The sequence below is a fragment of the Danio aesculapii genome, chromosome 2 (genome assembly GCF_903798145.1).
Source record: "Danio aesculapii chromosome 2, fDanAes4.1, whole genome shotgun sequence".
Classification (NCBI taxonomy): domain Eukaryota; kingdom Metazoa; phylum Chordata; class Actinopteri; order Cypriniformes; family Danionidae; genus Danio; species Danio aesculapii.
This window is the reverse complement of record NC_079436.1, coordinates 35,563,787-35,582,780: the sequence shown is the minus strand read 5'-3', so window position 1 is coordinate 35,582,780 and position 18,994 is coordinate 35,563,787. Positions and strand designations below refer to the sequence as shown.

The 18,994-nt window shown below is 33.8% G+C and overlaps 1 protein-coding gene across 1 annotated transcript in view; it reads right to left on the bottom strand.

The window, feature by feature from the left end:
- Window positions 1–18,994, bottom strand: part of lamc1 (laminin, gamma 1) — a 108,668-nt gene that overhangs the window by 34,597 nt on the left and 55,077 nt on the right. The window contains exon 2 of the mRNA XM_056478093.1: window positions 7,841–8,145. Within this exon, the coding sequence (XP_056334068.1) occupies window positions 7,841–8,145 (305 nt within the window). The remainder of the gene's footprint in view (window positions 1–7,840; window positions 8,146–18,994) is intronic.

Here is an 18,994-nt window from a genome sequence, read left to right as displayed (position 1 = left end):
CTGACAGTATAAAACGGTAGGTTCAAGTGGAACCAGGCAACCCTGAAACAACGGTAAGCATCTTCAGTGCACTGAAGCCCTGCTGAAACCCAGGGAAAGTTCTTAAGTCATTCTGACACTTTATCTATAGCTGACATCTGTGATTCAGAGCGTGTTTCTGTTCAGGATGAGGGCCAACAACACTGCAGTTCTCCTTCACTACAAAAATGTGTTATATAAACACAGATTTATAACACTCAAATGTGGCTATCATCAATCTCAGCTTTTTCTTACACAAAGATTTATTACAGCTAAAGGACAGGCAGTGTGATCAAAAAACAGATTTCAGTGAGCACATTTGATATAATATATTGTTTATAATAGATTAGGGCTGCAGAATATTGAAAATAAATGACACATTCTTTTTTTCTGCGATACATATTGCAATTTTAATATAATTTCACAAGATGACTTGAGTTACACTATTTGGAAATAATTCATAATTTTAGGGGAGTACCTCTGATAAAATATGCACAATTTTACTAAATAAAATAAAAGCAAAGGTGAAAACAGAACAAAAATTAAAAATGTAAACGTAAACAGCGCTCAGTCTAACAGCATTGATGTTTAGAAATGCAATAATCAAATGTAAACTAACACCATACAGTCTTCATTGAATAAATAATTAAACAGTCTTTGTTAAACTCAAACTTTTTTTTTTTTCAAACTTTAGACTTTCTTGTGCCCAAATGGTTTAAATTCCATTAAAATCTTACAGTCACCAGGCTTAAAAGTACATTAAAATGAAAATCTTTCACACTATTACAACCTATTAGATTAGGTCAAGTGTTATTAAACCCAAAATGACATTGCAGATCCTGTGATTTGACTATTGCTGCAATATCAATGCTGAAAAGATATATTGTGCAGCCCTACTTTAGATTATATGTTAGACGTTGACTGATATGAATTTTTTCTCTGTCCGATGCAGAAATTTAGAAATCAGTGAAGCCATTGGCCAATATATTTGATGTTGATTTATTTTGGCTGATATGTTTGTCTGATTTATACATTTTTTTATTATATAATTCAACTTTTTTTTTATTTAACAGCCAAAGAACACACTTCACACTACATATGATACATGTTACATATTCAGCCTCCTGTCGACACCAATAAAATTCAACTAGTAAACATACATGGAAATTAAGGTTGTGGTACCCTTGTAAGACATCCAGTTTTATACAGTTTTAAATAAAATGTAGCAGTTAAATATATACAGTGCTTAGCATACGATTACACCCCATTTTGAAAATGAATATTTTAATCCATTTCTCAGTGAATAGGTTTAATATATATTGGTGCATTTGAACAAACAGATTTATTAAACAGACATATTTGTTAAAATAATATTTTAGTCACAGAACATATTTAGAAATTAAAAGATAAGTCCTTTAAATTCATGAATTTGGGCTACTATTTTTAACCATTATTGAAAGTTATTTTGTTAGATAAGCTCCAGATTTGGCTTCAGTACTGACTAATCTAATGTATATGCACAAATATAATATTGTAAAGCATCCTGTATTCTAAATATTCATTTAAATGAGAGATTTGTGGGGTGTACTTGTATATATGCTGAGCACTGTAGATGTGATACAGCAAATTGTTTAAATGTAACCTTTATTTAAAACAAAAGCCTGTTCCATAAGTGCACTTTAAATGTACACCTTTTAGACTTTAAACAATTTATAAAATGTATTCATGCAATTAAAAGTGAAATTATAAAAGTTAAAAATAACAATTTCACTAATAAATTAAGGCATATATTTATATTTTTATTCATACATTTTATTTATTTTTTATTGTTATTGTAGATCTTGTAGCACTTTAAGTTTAAGAAAAGCGCATCAGAAATAAATTGTATTATCATTATTACTATTATATGTTCTGTGTGAACCTATTTGGTAATGAAATTGTGATTTTACTCATAATTTGATATAGTAGTTTTTAATAAAAAGTTTTTATGACTATTAAGCGATTCTTTTAAGATATTGAGCTGTTAATATCTGAGGTCGCATGTAGTGTGTGTGAGGGAACAAGAGAGGTCAACAAAAAGACAATTTTGGTGTTTACATTTGAGAATATGAATTGTAAAAAAAAAAATAAAAATCATGTACAATTTTCATTCAGTGTAACTGATATAATTATGTATGTACATAAGATTACATTTTTAATAAATAAAATTTAAGTTGTTTAAATTATTTATAAATTGATTAAAGCATGAAGAACTTTATCTTTTATTTATTACATTTGGAATTAATTTATTATTATTTTTTATTATTATACTTTAAACAACAGATACATGACAATAGAAGAAACAATATAATGCCAGGGTAATAGAAGAAACAATAATAATCAATAATAACGAAACAAAACTAAAAAAAAAAAAGAATTAAATAAAATTCTTGCAATTACAAACAAGCAGGACCTTTACATTAATCAAAGATGTCGAAAATAGCACAAATGGACAGTTTTAATGGCTTTTCTGATAGTACCATGTTGAATATTACAACAGTGTTTTTTCAGTTCCTCATAAAACTTAATTTTGGAAATAACATATACAGTTAAAGTCAGAATTATTAGCCCCCCCTTTGATTGTTTTTATTATTTTTTAAATATTTCCCAAATTATGTTTAACAAAGCAAGGACATTTTCACAGTATGTCTGATAATATTTTTTTTTTCTGGAGAAAGTCTAATTTGTTTTATTTTAGCTAGAATAAAAGCAGTGTCAAAATTTTTAAAAACCATTTTAAGGTCAAAATTATTAGCCCCTTTAAGCTATATTTTTTTCGAGAGTCTACAGAACAAGCCATCATTATACAATAACTTGCCTAATGACCCTATCCTGCTTAGTTAACCTAGTTAAGCCTTTAAATGTCACTTTAAGCTGTGTAGAAGTGTCTTGATAAATATTTAGTCAAATATTATTTGGGGAAAAAAAAATAAACGGGGGGCAATAATTCAGGGGGGGCTAATAATTCTGACTTCAACTGTACATCATTTACACAAATACATCTGTCATCAGAGAAAAAAACACTTCAGAATATGCTTCAAACTACATAAAATATTAAATAATAAAAGCAGATCATTCGAACTGTAAATTACAACAGCATAATAGAGTCTGAGCATAGCATGTAAAATGTGAGCACAACTCATTAAGGCCATTTTTTCCAGCTTGACAGTAGTAGTCATCTATTTCCATTGTGTGGAAAAGAGCAAACAGGACTCCTATTGTGTTTCGTGGAAAAACTTACACCATGTGTTTAAAGCAATATGATGATGACAGGATTTTCACATTTGAGCGCACTTTCACTTTAACCCTTTTCAGACCCCTAAGAAACGCAATATAACAAGATCTAATCACCAAAGCCGAAAGAGGGAGCCTATAAAAGTAACAGCTAATTATCGGCTAAAGATAATAATAAAGACAGATGGTGAGTGATGCAACTTTATCATGGCTCATTTCCAAAAAGTGCACAAACAAGCCTTGTCATCTTCACTCATCACATGCTTCTATAAAGGAGCCGGCATGAGAGTCATTTAAACACACAGAAACAGATCCATTCCTATTAAAAGAGTTCAGTGCGTTGGTATTAATAGCTTTACGGCCCATGAGATCCTGTCTGATATGAAGCATCTGGCGACAGGACTAAATTGGTATTTTTGGTAACATTACATTTGAAAAACGATTTCTAAAAATATGGTTCACCTTTTAAGAAGACTGCTTCATTTAGCTCTTAAAATTGAGATATATAAACCATTCACTTGATGAAAATGTAACTAAATTTCAAGAATGACTATTACATTTACATTAGATTCAAATGTAATAATTTGGTAGGTGCTTTAATCCAAAGTGAGTTACAAAAGACGACAATAGAAATAATTAAGCAACAAAAGAATGACAATATGTAGATAATATGACGATTCCAAGTTAAAGGCAGTACACAAAATGAATATAAAGATGATCAGACAAAATGTAGAAAATGTTATACTTGTAATGCAAATATTTAAATCGATCTATTATTTAAATCTATTGATTGTTACTTCAAATAATTTATTTCAGATGTAAAATCATTATTGTAATAAAATGTTCAGGAACATCAGGTTTCATCTGCAATCATATAAGTAGTATGTGGTTTCTGAAATATCGATAAATATTATAAATATTAATATACGTTAATGTGAATAATAATATGCGTTATTTTTAAATTGAGGATTTCTCTCATTGAGTTTTTGAAAGCAGCCCAGTACAACTGTCATAAAGATTCAATTCAAGCACTTTCAGGAACCTGTGTTTGTTTTTAATAAGGCTACTCTTAAGGCCTTAAATTCATTTGTCTGATACTTTCAAGAAGCGTGGGAGCCAGAAAAAGTTCATAACATTCTGATTTAGTTCACAAAAAATAAATACATGACAAATGATCAAATAGGAAACACATAGGAATGTTGCGGGACTGTTCGGGAACATCAGATTTATCAGCAACCGTATTAGTAGTATGCGGTTTCAGAAATACTGAATTAAGAATTTCTCCATTCTTTTCGTTCAGTTTTTAAAAGCAGCCCAGTACAACTGTCTTCATTTTCATTAAAATCATCAATAATGTCTAATCTTTTCTCTTTTTTTGCCAAGCTACACAAAAGGATGCAAACTCAGTCACCAAACATTCACACAATTAAAAAGCTCGATCCCTTGGATTAAAACGTTTTTATTTGTAAAGTAACTAAATCTTATGATGTCCTAAAATATTTGTTAAAAGGGTTTAAATGTAGACACTGTATATACATATCAAAACGGGGTAAATCCTGTATTAGAAACTCATTCAAAAGAAAGGAAAATAAATTAAATACAGAATACATTTTCACTTATTTTAGACAAATCAGAAAGAATTTCGATTCCAATCGTTTTCACACCTTTAACATTTGCCAAGTATTTTAACTGTAAAAAATTTCCCCTAAAAGTAGCAGATCAGGTTTATTTTTGGGGCTGTACAGTATAAGATCGCACAAGCTTATCCCATAATATTAGACTGATCTTTAATATTAAATCGATAGTGGTTAGTGCGCCAACATATGGTGCTGCAATGCTCCGGGCATCCTGAGTTCAAATCGTGGAACTTTCGCGATCCTACCCCCCCTCTCTCTCTCTCCAACTTCACTTTCTGTCAACTAACTGTAAAAATGCCAAAATTATATATATATATATATATATATATATATATATATATATATATATATATATATATATATATATATATATATATATAAAATCAATCTTAATCACAAAACGCATACACTTGCACACAGACCCTCCCTCATCAGGTGCTCTTGTTTGTCTGAGTCTGCCATTATTACTGAAATGTGTGTATTGCATACAAAGTGTGAAGCAGATTGGTTAGTTCTACTTGCATGAATCGCAGCCACATTTTCATAAAGCTATATAGCCTTCACACCAAAACTTCATACAGAACTCTTTTTTTTTTTTTTTTTTTTTTTTTTTTACGTTATTGACAATGGTGTTTGGTCAGTAAATACTGATACCGTTTTATTGGCCAAGCCCTTACTCTAATGTTCCAAAACATTGCGTTTCTTTCTTTCTGTTAAATCACAAAAGGTGCTTTGAAGAATGCTTGTAACAGGTAGCCACTGACATCAATATTAAAAAAGAAAAACTATTAAAGTCAGAATAGCTACAAATTTCCAACATTCTTCAAAACATCCTCTCAACAAAAGAAAAAACCAAACCTATTTAGGACCAGTGAGTAAACTGACAATTTACATGTTTGAGTGAACTGTCCCTTTCAAAACACGCCCTTTTTTAAAGTAGTATTTTTGCAAAATGACTTTCAAAATATGAAAGCACATGCTGTAATAAAACTGATAAAAATGATTCAAAAAGACACAAATCAACCCAAATCAGATCTCAGTGTTCCACACATTTTTCCAGCTGTATAAATGAGCTGCCAAGCACCATCAGGACGGGCTGGGAAATCTGGAGGCGTCACCTAGAAACATGTTGCAACTGTTGGCAATTCTGACTGAGCAGGAGGCGACGCTGTACCACCTGGACGGGTCTCTCAAACACACACCAACCAGCCTGCCTGCCTGCATATATGAATGAATTGAGCCATACATTATGTGCTGTCCACCCACTGCTGCTCGTATCTTACACACTTAACCTCCTGTCGCCTCCCTGTAACCACAGCAGCATCTTGTTTTGGCTCGGTGTTCGGAGCTCTTTTCCCTGCCTGACAACAAACTTCATAGTCAGCACACGGAAGGACTGACTCAGCTCACATTCGGCTGAGCGTCTGTCTCTTATTCAGCTAATTAGTCTGAAAAATGTTTTTCTGTGTGGTTGTGGTCTCTGGAAGTAGATCAAGTTCTGGTGAATCAAAATCATGTAACGCTAGGATTCTTGTGTAACACGGTTTCAAATAAAATAAAATAAAATAATTTAATCAAATATATATTTATAAATAAATATTTTTTTAAATAATTAAAATAAACAAATAAAAAAAAAATCATAATTAAAAAAAAAAAAAACTATAAAAATAAAAAAACATGTAAATAAATAAAAAAGAAAAGTAAATAAATTTATAAAATGTATTAATTAAAAAAATTTAATAAAAAATAAATAAAATTGAATTTAATAAAATATAAAAAAAATAATAAAATAAAATTTATAATAAAATAAATAAAAATAAAAAATAAAATGAAAATAAATTTAAATAAAATCTTAATTTTAAATAAAATTTAAAATAAAATTAAATAAAAAAAATTTTATATATTTTTTTTAATTAATAAAAAAGAATATAAAATATAAAATAATAAAAATAAATAAAAAACAAATAAATATAAAATAAATAAAAATTTAATTCAATTTAAAATATTAAATTAAAAATTAAATGAAAAAAATTTCATAAATAAAAAAATAAAAAATTTATGAAAATTCAGCTTTATTATTTAAAAATTAATTTCATTTATACTAAAAGTTATTTTAATTTGACAAAAATATATTTTTACTGGATGTTTGATTAAGCCAAAACTAAAACTTATTGTTCAAAAACAAGTAATTGTTTGATTTAAAAATCATAATTAAGTTATTGTTTCAGAATAAATTACAATTTAATTCACCTCTTAAGTTCATCAATATTGAATGCCAAAAAATAGAATGAAACTAGAATAATTAAAGCATATACATTACATTTATTTTAAAGCATAATAAATAAAATTGTTTGTTTTATGGTAAAATGTCATAATATTCATTTTGACTGTGCATCTGACTAAGTAAATGCCTCTTTGGAGAGCAGAAGAGACTTAAAAAAATGCTCATTTCATAATAAATCACCATTTAAACATAGATGTGATCCATTTACAGTGTACTAAACGTTGCAAGCACACTAGTATCACAGCATCTTATAACATAATATTATAATTACTTATTTTCTAGAGAAATTTTCCAGAAAACACACAAACTAGAAAAAGCTGTTAAATTGTTTGCTGCAAATACAAACATCTCTCACACGCAAACGCTTCTAAATTACAAGCTGTTTGTTTGAGGCTCCAGAATGTTGCTCAATCTGTACTGGAAAAAAAAAAGAAATCTTGGAAAAGTAAGCTGGCTGCAATCACGCATTACTGCACAACCACACATCTGGAGAGTGCCATTTTGATTCCCACCAGTAAATGATGGGAATCACTTTTGACTTCATGAGTGAGTTTAAATCACTGTAAGTGAAAGTGAGTGATCAAAGGAGAGATCACAAAGAAAGACAGAGAGATACAAAAGCTCTTACCTGCAGTACAGGGCTGTTGTCGAAGTTATATGCACTGGGTCGGCCCTCGAGCGTAGAGAAAGCCACGTTTCCTCCATAGAGTGGTGAGATGTCGCTAAACTCATCCGTACAGAGAGCCTGCTGCTCGTCCTCGCCCGTGCGGATGAAGCCACGGTTGTTTTTGCTGTAGGTTTTCTCACACGAGCCACTGTAGTATTGGTAGGGGGTCCAAGGCCCGTCTTCACTGGTGCGCTTGTAGATGGCAAAACTCTCAGGACGGCTGGTGTGGAACTTCAAACGCACATAGGTGATGTCGAAAGATTTGCCTAGAAGTTGAAAGAAGTTGATTTGAGTTATCTAGATTCCTTATGTTTCACAAAATATATCGACAACATGAAGATTCAACACCATAAATCTAAATGATCCATCCAGTTCAGCTCTTTAGGAAGCACATAATCCCATTAAAAGCACAGAAAGTAGAATGTTCTGGGCTCATCTATTGTTACATAGTATTGTGTGTTACATAAAGACCAACTCAACCTACCAAAAGCAGTGCACTTAGAAAATAATGCAGCTTAGTTTGTATTTAAAGGGTTAATACACCCAAAAATAAAAAGTCTGTTGTTATTATTACTCACCCACATGTTGTTTCAATCCTCAGAGACCTCTATTAATCATCAGAATACAAACTAAGAAATTTTAGATGAAATCGGAGAGCTCCCTCATCCTCCATAGACAGCAACGCGGTGGGCTCCTTCAAAGTTCAATACCAAAAAACATCCTCAAAACAGACCATATGTCTTCAGTGGTTCAATTGGAATATCATCAACATTCGAGAATACTTTTGTGTGCACATAAAAACAATAACAACAACAATGTTTATTAGCAGTTTCTTCACCTCAGTGTCAGTATAGGGCACATATTCCCTCTTTAGGGATGTCATGCTTGGCCGTGCTGCTGATGTATTACCTAAGATGTACTGTGCTACATTTCAAACAGAGGATGTTCCACACAGACATCCAGGGTATACATCAGTGCTCATCAATGCGTGCCCTATACTGACACTGAGAAGCAGAAACTGTTGAATAAAGTTGTTATTTTTGTTTTATATGCGTACAAAAGTATTCTCATAACTTCGAAATGTTCAGATTGAACCATTAAAGACATGGACTGTTTTGAAGATGTGAATTTGGTACTTTAAAGGAGCTAGGACCATTGGCATGTATGGAGGATAAGGGAGCGCTTGGATTTCATCCACAATACTTTGTGTTCAGAAGATCAACACAGGTCTCAGGGGCTTAGAACAACATGAGGGTGAGTAATTATTGACATTTTTAATTTTGGGGTGAACTATCCCTTTAAATAAACAAATGTCTGGAAAATTATCTTTCTTCCATCACTCTCAAATCTCTGTACATATTCTACAACATCAATGACTATTTTAAATTTCGAGCACAAATTAGGAAAAAATCCATAGATATTGACATTAAATGTTGCCTACACCATTAGTGTTTATTGGAAGGAATGCGTCAATAGAGCCGCCATTTTAGTACAGGGTAGCGCTCCTTTGTAATGAATGTGGGACCAAGGTGCAGTGGAGGACAGAGATATATACACATATATACATATATCTATAATCGGGAGTTTTCCCGCTGGTCAGTATGCAATTTTTTTTTATTATGAAAATTATAATTTTACATCACTTTTCTATATTGATGGATCAATTACCGCACAGGCATGTTTGACAAAGAGCATGTGTTTGTGTGCATGTATTATCCTCCCTCCCTGTTAAATTTGATCCAATCCGTGTCCAGAAACACAACTCCTCTCCTGCTTTCACTTCTCATTCTAACGGAGGGAGCAAGTCATTTGTGAATGAATCTCCGTTATGAACGACTCGTTTACTTAGCCGACAATAATACAAGTTTCTAGCACCACAGCACCTTTTTGTCATATTTCATTAACATTGTTTGCTGATTTTATTCAACAAAACTAGCATAAGCCTAGAATTTAGTGCGAGTTCATGCTACTTTGCCTTATGGTCAGTGCACCAAGTAACTGTTTTATCATCAATAACTTGACTTTAGCACAAAAGTTCACAACATATAAAAACGTAAAAAACAAAACTTTACCTATCTAATGTTTTGCCTTTGTGCTTTGTTTTCTTTGTTTGCTCGTTATTACATCCATACACAGCGCTGAAGTCCAGCATCTTCACATTGGCTTTAGTCAGAACTAGTGCAGTTGACTGATATTTGTCCCGGAAGCACTGTACAAATGTGGCAGCACTATTGACGCATGCTCAGGTTCTGTACGTAATATCTAGTGTATATATCTATGGCCAATATTTATAGCCAAAACAATGTCCAATCTATACAATAAGCAACAAACAGTATCTGGCGAAAGAAGTTTGTTCAAATTTACAGTACTCAAGATAGCATGCAAAAACTTAATCTTAATAGTTATAGATAGTTATAAAGTTAAAAGATTAAATACTACACTACTTTTGGGATACTTAAGTGTGAAAACAATGGATACATTCAGTAATTTTGCAGACACTTTCAATGAAAGTGACTTACAAATGAGGAAATCAATACATTATAAAGTAAAGGGCAATACCTCCAAGAAGTGCAACTACTACATACTTTCTGACATTGTTAAAGAACTACCAGGTTATGTAGGGAAGATGATTTATTAATGGCACACGTTTTTAATAATTCACAAAGTGATGACTTTTTCAAGTACCTAAAAAGATATTCGCAGTATTTTGAAGTATAACATCAATATATGGTATTATTGAATATTAATAACATCTTGCCCCTGCCTCTTCATTGCTCATTTTTTTTCACTGAATGTCTTAAATCACGGCAGTAGCTTTTAAATTTAGATTCTCAATGACAAAAACTGTAAGAAAATCTGGTTTCTAGTACTCAACGTAAAAATTGTTGTGCTGAATCAGCATGCACTAACATGGAAAACGTAAAGATAAACATATGTTTAGATTCTGAGAGGATATGCTGGAGATGTTTAGGTAAACATAGACGAGGAGCTCACTGAAGCGTTCTCTATAATGTACAGGCAAACCAAGACAGATGTCACACAGATAGGCTGGCAGTGGTGTCTGCAAACTAAAGGTAGAACAGAGTTCAGATAAAGCTGGAAGATGACTGGATGCCATTCGCTTGCTTTTCCAAACAATCTGTGCTCCAGTCCGGCCCACTAGCAGATAGAGCTGGATTCAAGGACTGGATAAGACACTAAGTCAGCACTGCAGGTGTTAAATGTACACACATTTCTAAAAGATTGCACAGAGAAACGGATCAAGGTTAAGCAGACAAGCCTGATATTACACACAGCTGGCATAATGCCATGCAAACATAACCTTGTTCCACTCAAAATACCTCCGTGCTCCTTCCTGTCTGATAGGATCTGCAAATCCTTGCCCTCAAATTTCCATTGTTCTGCTCATTTTTTCCCTCTAGCTGCTGCAGTAAATCAGAGTCATAACCACCTAAGAAATTGAAGGGTGTGCTGCAATTTTAAAATTACAGTTTGCGCATTCATGTCAGTGATAAGAAGATCAGATTTTTATTGCATTGCTTATTCAAAAGAGAAGAATATATAACCTGAACACAGCTCTTCTCTGATCAAGATGTTTTTAATTCCTTATTTTAAATTAATTTCATTTACAAATACATGAAAACATGATTTTACTTGCACTATACCTAACGTTTGAGGTTGATATTTGACTATAGAAAATGGAAATATTGCAGTTTAGCATAAGTGTTTTCTGTTTAAATGTATTAATTTAATTCATTTCAGTGAAGTCAGTTGAAATTGTAATTTTTCTAATAGGCTGATTTAGTAGTCAATAAATATATTTTTTCCTTCAAAATCGAAAAACGCCATGAATACAAAAACTACACTTCTATAAACTAAGCTAGTTCTCCTTTTAAAACAACACATAACAATAAAACACTGTCTTGTAAAATGACAACAGGAACATAATTACACACTTTTTACAAGAGTTTTTTTGTGTGCTAGTCTGAATTTCATCAGCTCTGCTAAGGTCCTCCAGTCTTCATACAGAGCATGCATAAACCTACTTTCGCATGTCTGAGCAAGCCAAGTGTGTTTGGGAGAGACTGTAACCAGGGGCCAAATGGAAATGGTATGGAGAGACATCATTTATTCAGTGTGAAAAAAATGACACCATCTTTCAGCGGGACCACGGGGGGGACCAATGTTTGCTTAAGCAAAGAATTTGCTCTCCAAACAAATCTGCAAAAACTAGGGACAACTGTGTGTTAAGTAAATACACTGGGAGATTACATCAAAAGTTAAACTGCAGCTAATGCAGGGACTGATTTAAAGCAATGACAAAAAGACTCCTTGCAGCAGCCTGTGAGGGCATTATGCTCTTTAACATGAAAATGAACTTGCTGACTTTTAGGAGCTCACAGCACACATCAGGTGGTCAAGGTCGAAGTTCAAAAGAACTGGGAGAGATTTTTACAATAGGGTGTAGACTTACTGCTTTTCTAACACTGAATGAGCTGAAAATTCCTTTACAAAGACAAAGTTCAAAAGATCATTGAATATAAAACATAAAAAAACTAAAATTCCCCCCAAAAATCTAATCAACACTTTTTTCTGCCTTTCTGCAACTTTAAAGTTGCACAGAAGGAATATAACATTTATTCAGTTCATTCACTAAAACATTTACTCAAAAAGACGTTCTCTCTCAATAATGAACATTATGATTGTATTGATACTAGGAATAAATGTACTAGGTGTAAAACTTCACACCTATAAAATGCTATTGTTTATTCGCCTTCATGCTCCTACAAACATGTATTCCTTTAAGCGAGAATACAAGATATATATTCAAGGTTAGTGTTATTGTACATACAACTGACAAAATAATTGTTATCTCCATTGACAGGAAAACTGCTGAAATAATCTTTTAAAAAATATCTTTTTTGATGTATAAAGCCAAAATGGGTTTGGAAAGACAAATGTGACTAAATGATCTGACAAAATGATGACAGAATATTAGATATTGGGTGAACTCCCAAAAACAAGAGAAAAAAGGAATCACTTCTTTGCACAGGCTCTTGGAAAGGGCTGAAATTGATGACAGTCATGCTTATGAAATAAGACAATATTCCCATGCATGCTCATGGAAATTTTTCAGAAAACATTCACTTTTGTAATGTCTGAGTCAATGGTATTTTCCAAATACACTTTAATCCAATAGTTGCTCATATATCTTGCTGGGCTTCCAAAGTCTAGTCTCAATTTTGGCAATTTTTCAACCATCTTAAATTCACAAGCTCCATTCAGATGTTTTCAATGAGGTTGTCTCTTGATCATACCATGATTCACTGCAGGACAGGTGCATGGAAACACAAACCGAGTGTACAACTGGGGTTGTAAAAAACATTGTGCCTTAACAGGACCATTTCCCATTCAAGTCCTGCTTTGAACCGAGAAACAATCCAAGGCATCCACATGTGTCACCTCTATGCCAAGGATCAGACAACAGCTGGATGACTTTTAAAACCCAATACCCAAACAATGCAATGACTTGCAGTGTTCACATGTGCATGTACTTCACAGACTGCGTCGGCGTCCTAGCGAACAGTGCCATCATTGAGGTCTCACCTCTGAAGTCTCCCCAGCATCCTCACAACACAAGACAAACCAAATCTGTTGGCAAAGCCGTGAAGAATCAAGCCAGAGGCTGACTGTGAGGAAAACAAAAAAGCCCCTTCACGTAGTCAGCGCTCTTCATGTGGACAGACAAAGAGCACTTGAACACTGAGACGTAGTGCTCACTGGAGCATTGCTGGAGCTCAAAGGCATGACTGAAGCCAGAGGAAAGGGTCAGGCCCTGTGGGGGACGATGGACTGGACTGTCTTTGAACTTACACTTGATGACAACTCATCATTGTCACCAAGCCTTTGGAGACTGAGAGGGTGTGACTCCAGGGTCTACTGGAAATAAGGTCAAAGTCCCTTTAAGGCAAGCCATTTCACTCGGCAGCCATCTTTGAAATGCTCCAATCTCTTTGAATAGGGGTACATCAAATTCTACAAAACAGTTTACCAAGCTTACAATTAAATTACATATTTATAATTACCAATGAATTTTAACACCAAATGACTCAGATGAACTCAATCTGAGATGAATCTGAGATGAAATCAATGTAAAAAAATGATTGCACAAGATGTGCTCACAAATTCACATCCCCAATCTTCTTTATGGTCAATTCTGGAGGATGTGATCATATGCAGGGTTGTCACGATACTGGAATCTGATACCAATCGGTACTGAGATTTTAAAAACGTCCATTTCCCACAAACATTTAAGTGCTGTTGAGCACGTTCTTAAACGGCGCTGATTTGCCATTGTGTTCTCGTTCTCAGAAGACTGTGATAGGCTGTGAAGGTCATCGGTTCACCGAACTCACAAGTCTAACCCTAACCCTAACCCTAACCCTAACCCTAATACGATGTAAGAACTATCGTACGAATCTGTAACTTGCGTTTTACACAATTTCATCCTCTGAATAGTGCTGTGTCCAAGTGCGCTATCTTCATCTTCTGATGAAATTTACAACTTATACCTGACAGAAAATCTAACAAAACAGCAACGTCTTCAGTTTAACATTTGTATGTGTTCAAGTGGTTGTTATGTGACTTGCAAATATTTCCATCCAACCTCTTTGTTTTAAATTAATTTTGCATCTCACATTTGTTTCATACTGATTACAAAACAAAAGAATGTAGTTGGTTCATTTAAAAGTAGATTTTTCGGCTTCCGGTTATGGCGGCCACCTGAGAAGACGTGCCTCACGCTGCTCTGCCCTAACTACTATAACTTTCTACTAAAAACATTCGTATACGCAACAAAACGTGTTAGAATAAGGTTGGTGTGAACGCCAAAATGTCGAAGTCTGCCAAGTTAAATAAAGAAAATAGTAAATCGTCAAGACAGCCGAAACTAACAGATTACCGCGTCTGTGGTGAAACACAGAAGGGTAACGATGAAGCCGCGGTGGATGAGTCTAACGGAGAGGCCACAGTTGAAGGAGCGAAAGCGGACGATATACTGGCTGCTATAAACTCCCTAAAGACGGACTTTTCATCAAGATTTGATGGAATCTTGGCGGCGATTGAAAGTATGAGAAAGGAGATAAGTGATTGTGGTGAACGAGTGTCGCAGGCGGAATTGCGGATTTCAAACGTAGAGGATGACGTTGCCAACCTGCAAACCAAAGTAAACAAACTTGAGTCAAAGAACAAAATTTTGGAGGATAAACTTGTGGACTTAGAAACCAGATCGCGTCTAAACAACTTGAGATTGGTGGGCCTCCCGGAAGGCGCCGAGGGAAGAGACCCCTGCTCCTTTTTGGATAAGTGGATTCCAGAATTACTGAATGGTATCGCTTTGCAGTCCTCATGTATCATCGAAAGGGCACACAGAATCGGACCAATGAGGGACCCAAAAGCGCCGCCGCGAACGCTGATAATGCGGTTCCTAAACCACAAGGATAAGCAGGCAGTCATCACAGCTGCACGGGCCAAACAAGACATTCGGTACAAGAACCAGCAAATAAGGTTTTTTTCTGACTTGGCAACTGGAATACACCAACGGCGGAAGCAGTTTGACCCAATACGTCAGGAACTGCGCGACTTGGGGATTCGACACGGAGTGATTAACCCAGCCAGGCTGCTGGTAACATACAAAGAACAAACTCGTACTTTTCAAACGGCAGACGAAGCACGAGAATTCATCAACAAAATTAAGGAGGACACTTGCACCAGTTAAAAAAAAAAAGAGGTTGGAATATTTAAGAATGAAGCTATTGAAAGTGCATTGATATCCGAAACCTTTATCAGGTAATCAAAATATATTGTAATATCTGAAGCCTATATCAGGTTATACTATTACAAAAAAAAATAAAATAAAATACTAGATAGTCAGACACAAAAGGAAATATGTGTGAAACTGATAGACTACAGTAACATTATACTGGTTGCAGACGAATGTTAATTGTTAAAATATGTAGCGGCAGTGAGGGTTCAGTAAAAGGGATTACACAGAGTGGTTTGACTGATCCTCACTAGTGTGGAACAGTTCTTAGCTATACCAGGAATCAGGATGTTTCTAGGGGAGATCCCACAGAAGTGGGAAAGGTGTAGTTCATGTTCAATGTGTTGGATGTGGGTTCGTGCATCCAAGTTCGTCGTGCTTCTCTGTATTCTTATTTTCATAATACAAGGTAATCTATTTTTTTCTTTTGTAAAAAATGTCTCAAGGAGTATCCCTTAATTTTGTTTCCTGGAACTGCAGAGGCCTACAACAACTTAAAAAAGTGAAACAAGTCATGAACAAACTAAAAGATATGGACTCTAAAATAGTGTTTCTACAGGAAACACACCTACTAGAAAATGATATTATCAAAATAAGGAGGAGGTGGCAGGGTAGTGTGTTCTCAGCATCATTTTCATCCCAGGCTAGAGGAGTTGTGACCCTTATTCATAATACAGTACCATTTCAAGTAAAACAAATACTTAAAGATAAGTTTGGGAGATATTTAATAGTTCAAGGGTCTCTACTATCAGAATGTTTAAATCTGGTAAATGTCTATGGCCCCAATACAGATGACCCTAGATATTATGTAGATTTATTTTTTACGCTGTCAGCATTACCAGGATTATTTATTATAGCTGGAGATTTTAATTGTACTCTAAATCCATGTCTGGATAGATCCACAGGATTGGACGAGACACATAAAAAAAGTAGAGCAGAAATTATTAATTTAATTAATGAATTTAATCTGCTGGATATTTGGAGAGAAATGAAACCACAAACAAAATCATATTCTTGTTACTCAAATGTGTTCAAGACATACTCTCGAATCGATTATTTTTTAATTTCCTCAGAATTACGAGCCAAAGTTCATAACAGCTTCTACGATAATATTGTGATTTCAGATCACGCCCCATGTTGTATAGAATATGTGGATAGAAAATTGACAAAGGACCCAACTAGATGGCACTTTCAGCATAAATGGTTACAAGATGAAAACTTTGTGACATATATAGAAAAACAGATTGAAGATTTTTTTGAAATTAATACTACACAAACATCTGCATGTATAAAGTGGGAAGCTTTTAAAGCTTTCCTCAGAGGGCATATTATTAGTTACGTAGGTTCAAAATCAAAAAAGATAAAAGAGAAGAGAATACAATTGGAACATAGAATAAAAACTCTTCAAGGAAAAGTATATGAGAATAATGATCCACAAATTCAAAATGAGTTAATGATTTTGAGGGCTGAATACAACAAGCTATCTGCTTTTAGAGCTGCCTCCAGTCTTTTGAGACTAAAGCAATCTTTTTTCGAGCAGGGAGATAAATCAGGTAAACTTTTAGCATGGCAAATAAAACAATTGGAGACCAAAACACCTATTACAATTGTAAGGGTAAATGGAAAGGATATAGTGGATCCTGTTGAAATTAATGATGCCTTTAGAGACTATTACAAAGAACTATATGAAGCAAAAGGTAAAACCAATCTACAAAATCAAAAAATGTTTTTAGATGAATTGCCTATACCTGTCCTTTTAAATGAACACAAAGCAGATTTGGAGATGAAAATTAATCTAGAAGAAATAGAGATTGCTATTGACAACATGAAATCAGGTAAAAGAGCAGGACCAGATGGTCTCCCAATAGATCTATATAAAAAATTCAAAAATAAATTACTAATTCCACTAATGGAAATGTTTCTGGAGGCATTTCAAACAGGTAATTTCCCACCTACTATGAATAGTGCTTTGATTATTTTATTGCCAAAGCCTGGTAAACCCTCTAATAAATGTGAAAACATGAGACCTATAAGTTTGTTAAACTCCGATCTTAAGATAATATGTAAACTTTTAGCAAACCGGCTACAGAAATCATTACCATATATTATTAATAAAGACCAAAATGGATTTATAATGGGAAGGCAGGGTTTTCATAATGTAAGACGGGTATTGAACATTATTCATAGTAGCAAAGAAATATCAGATACAGCACTCTTATCATTAGATGCCGAAAAGGCCTTTGATAGGGTGGAATGGCCCTATCTTTTCAATGTTTTAGAAAGATTTGGAATGGGAGATAACTTCATAAAATGGGTTAAAGTAATATACAAAAATTCGACAGCAGAAATCCTAACTAACAGAAATATTTCCAAACCTATAAAAATTGATAAAGGATGCCGACAAGGTTGCCCACTCTCTCCTTTGCTGTTCACACTAGCAATTGAACCCTTCGCAGCTGCAGTACGCTCACATCAGCAATACTCTGGAATAACGTTAGGACCAACAGAACATAGAATAGCCTTGTATGCTGACGATGTCATTCTATTCATGTCAAAATTAAGTAAATCGATTCCAACTGTGGTACAAATAATTAAAACATTTGGCAATATCTCAGGATATAGGATCAACAAAACAAAATCCTCCATATTAATCTTAAATTCAGATGAAAGAAAGAATCCAAATGTAGAGGCATCTCAATTTGGAGTTGTTGAACAGTTTAAATATTTGGGTGTACAGATTTTACCAAGATTAGAAAATATTGTTGATGCTAATTATGCATCTTTAATGACAAAAATTAACGAATCAGTTGATAGATGGATGTCACTACCAGTTTCTATAATTGGAAGAATTAATATTTTAAAAATGAACATACTACCCAAACTACTTTATCTATTTCAAAATATTCCATTACCTCCACCTTCAGAACTGTTTGCAAAAATAAAAACTATGTTTGTTAGATTTATATGGAACAATAAGAGGGCAAGATTGCGTTTGTCTTTGTTATACCTGCCATATGACAGAGGAGGCTTAAAATGTCCAAACTTACTATGGTACTACTGGGCGGCACAGCTGAGGTCTATTATGTTCTACTTCTCAACAAGTGAATCTCCACATTGGGCAGAAATGGAATCTTATAATTTAAGCTTACCTCTTCCCTCATACATTTATTCAGACACGCCAAAAAAACTACGCAAACAAACTAAAAACCCAATTGTAAAACACATGTTAAATGTATGGTTTGATGTACAAACATATCTAAAAAATTCACATTCACTGTCTCAATTTAGTCCAA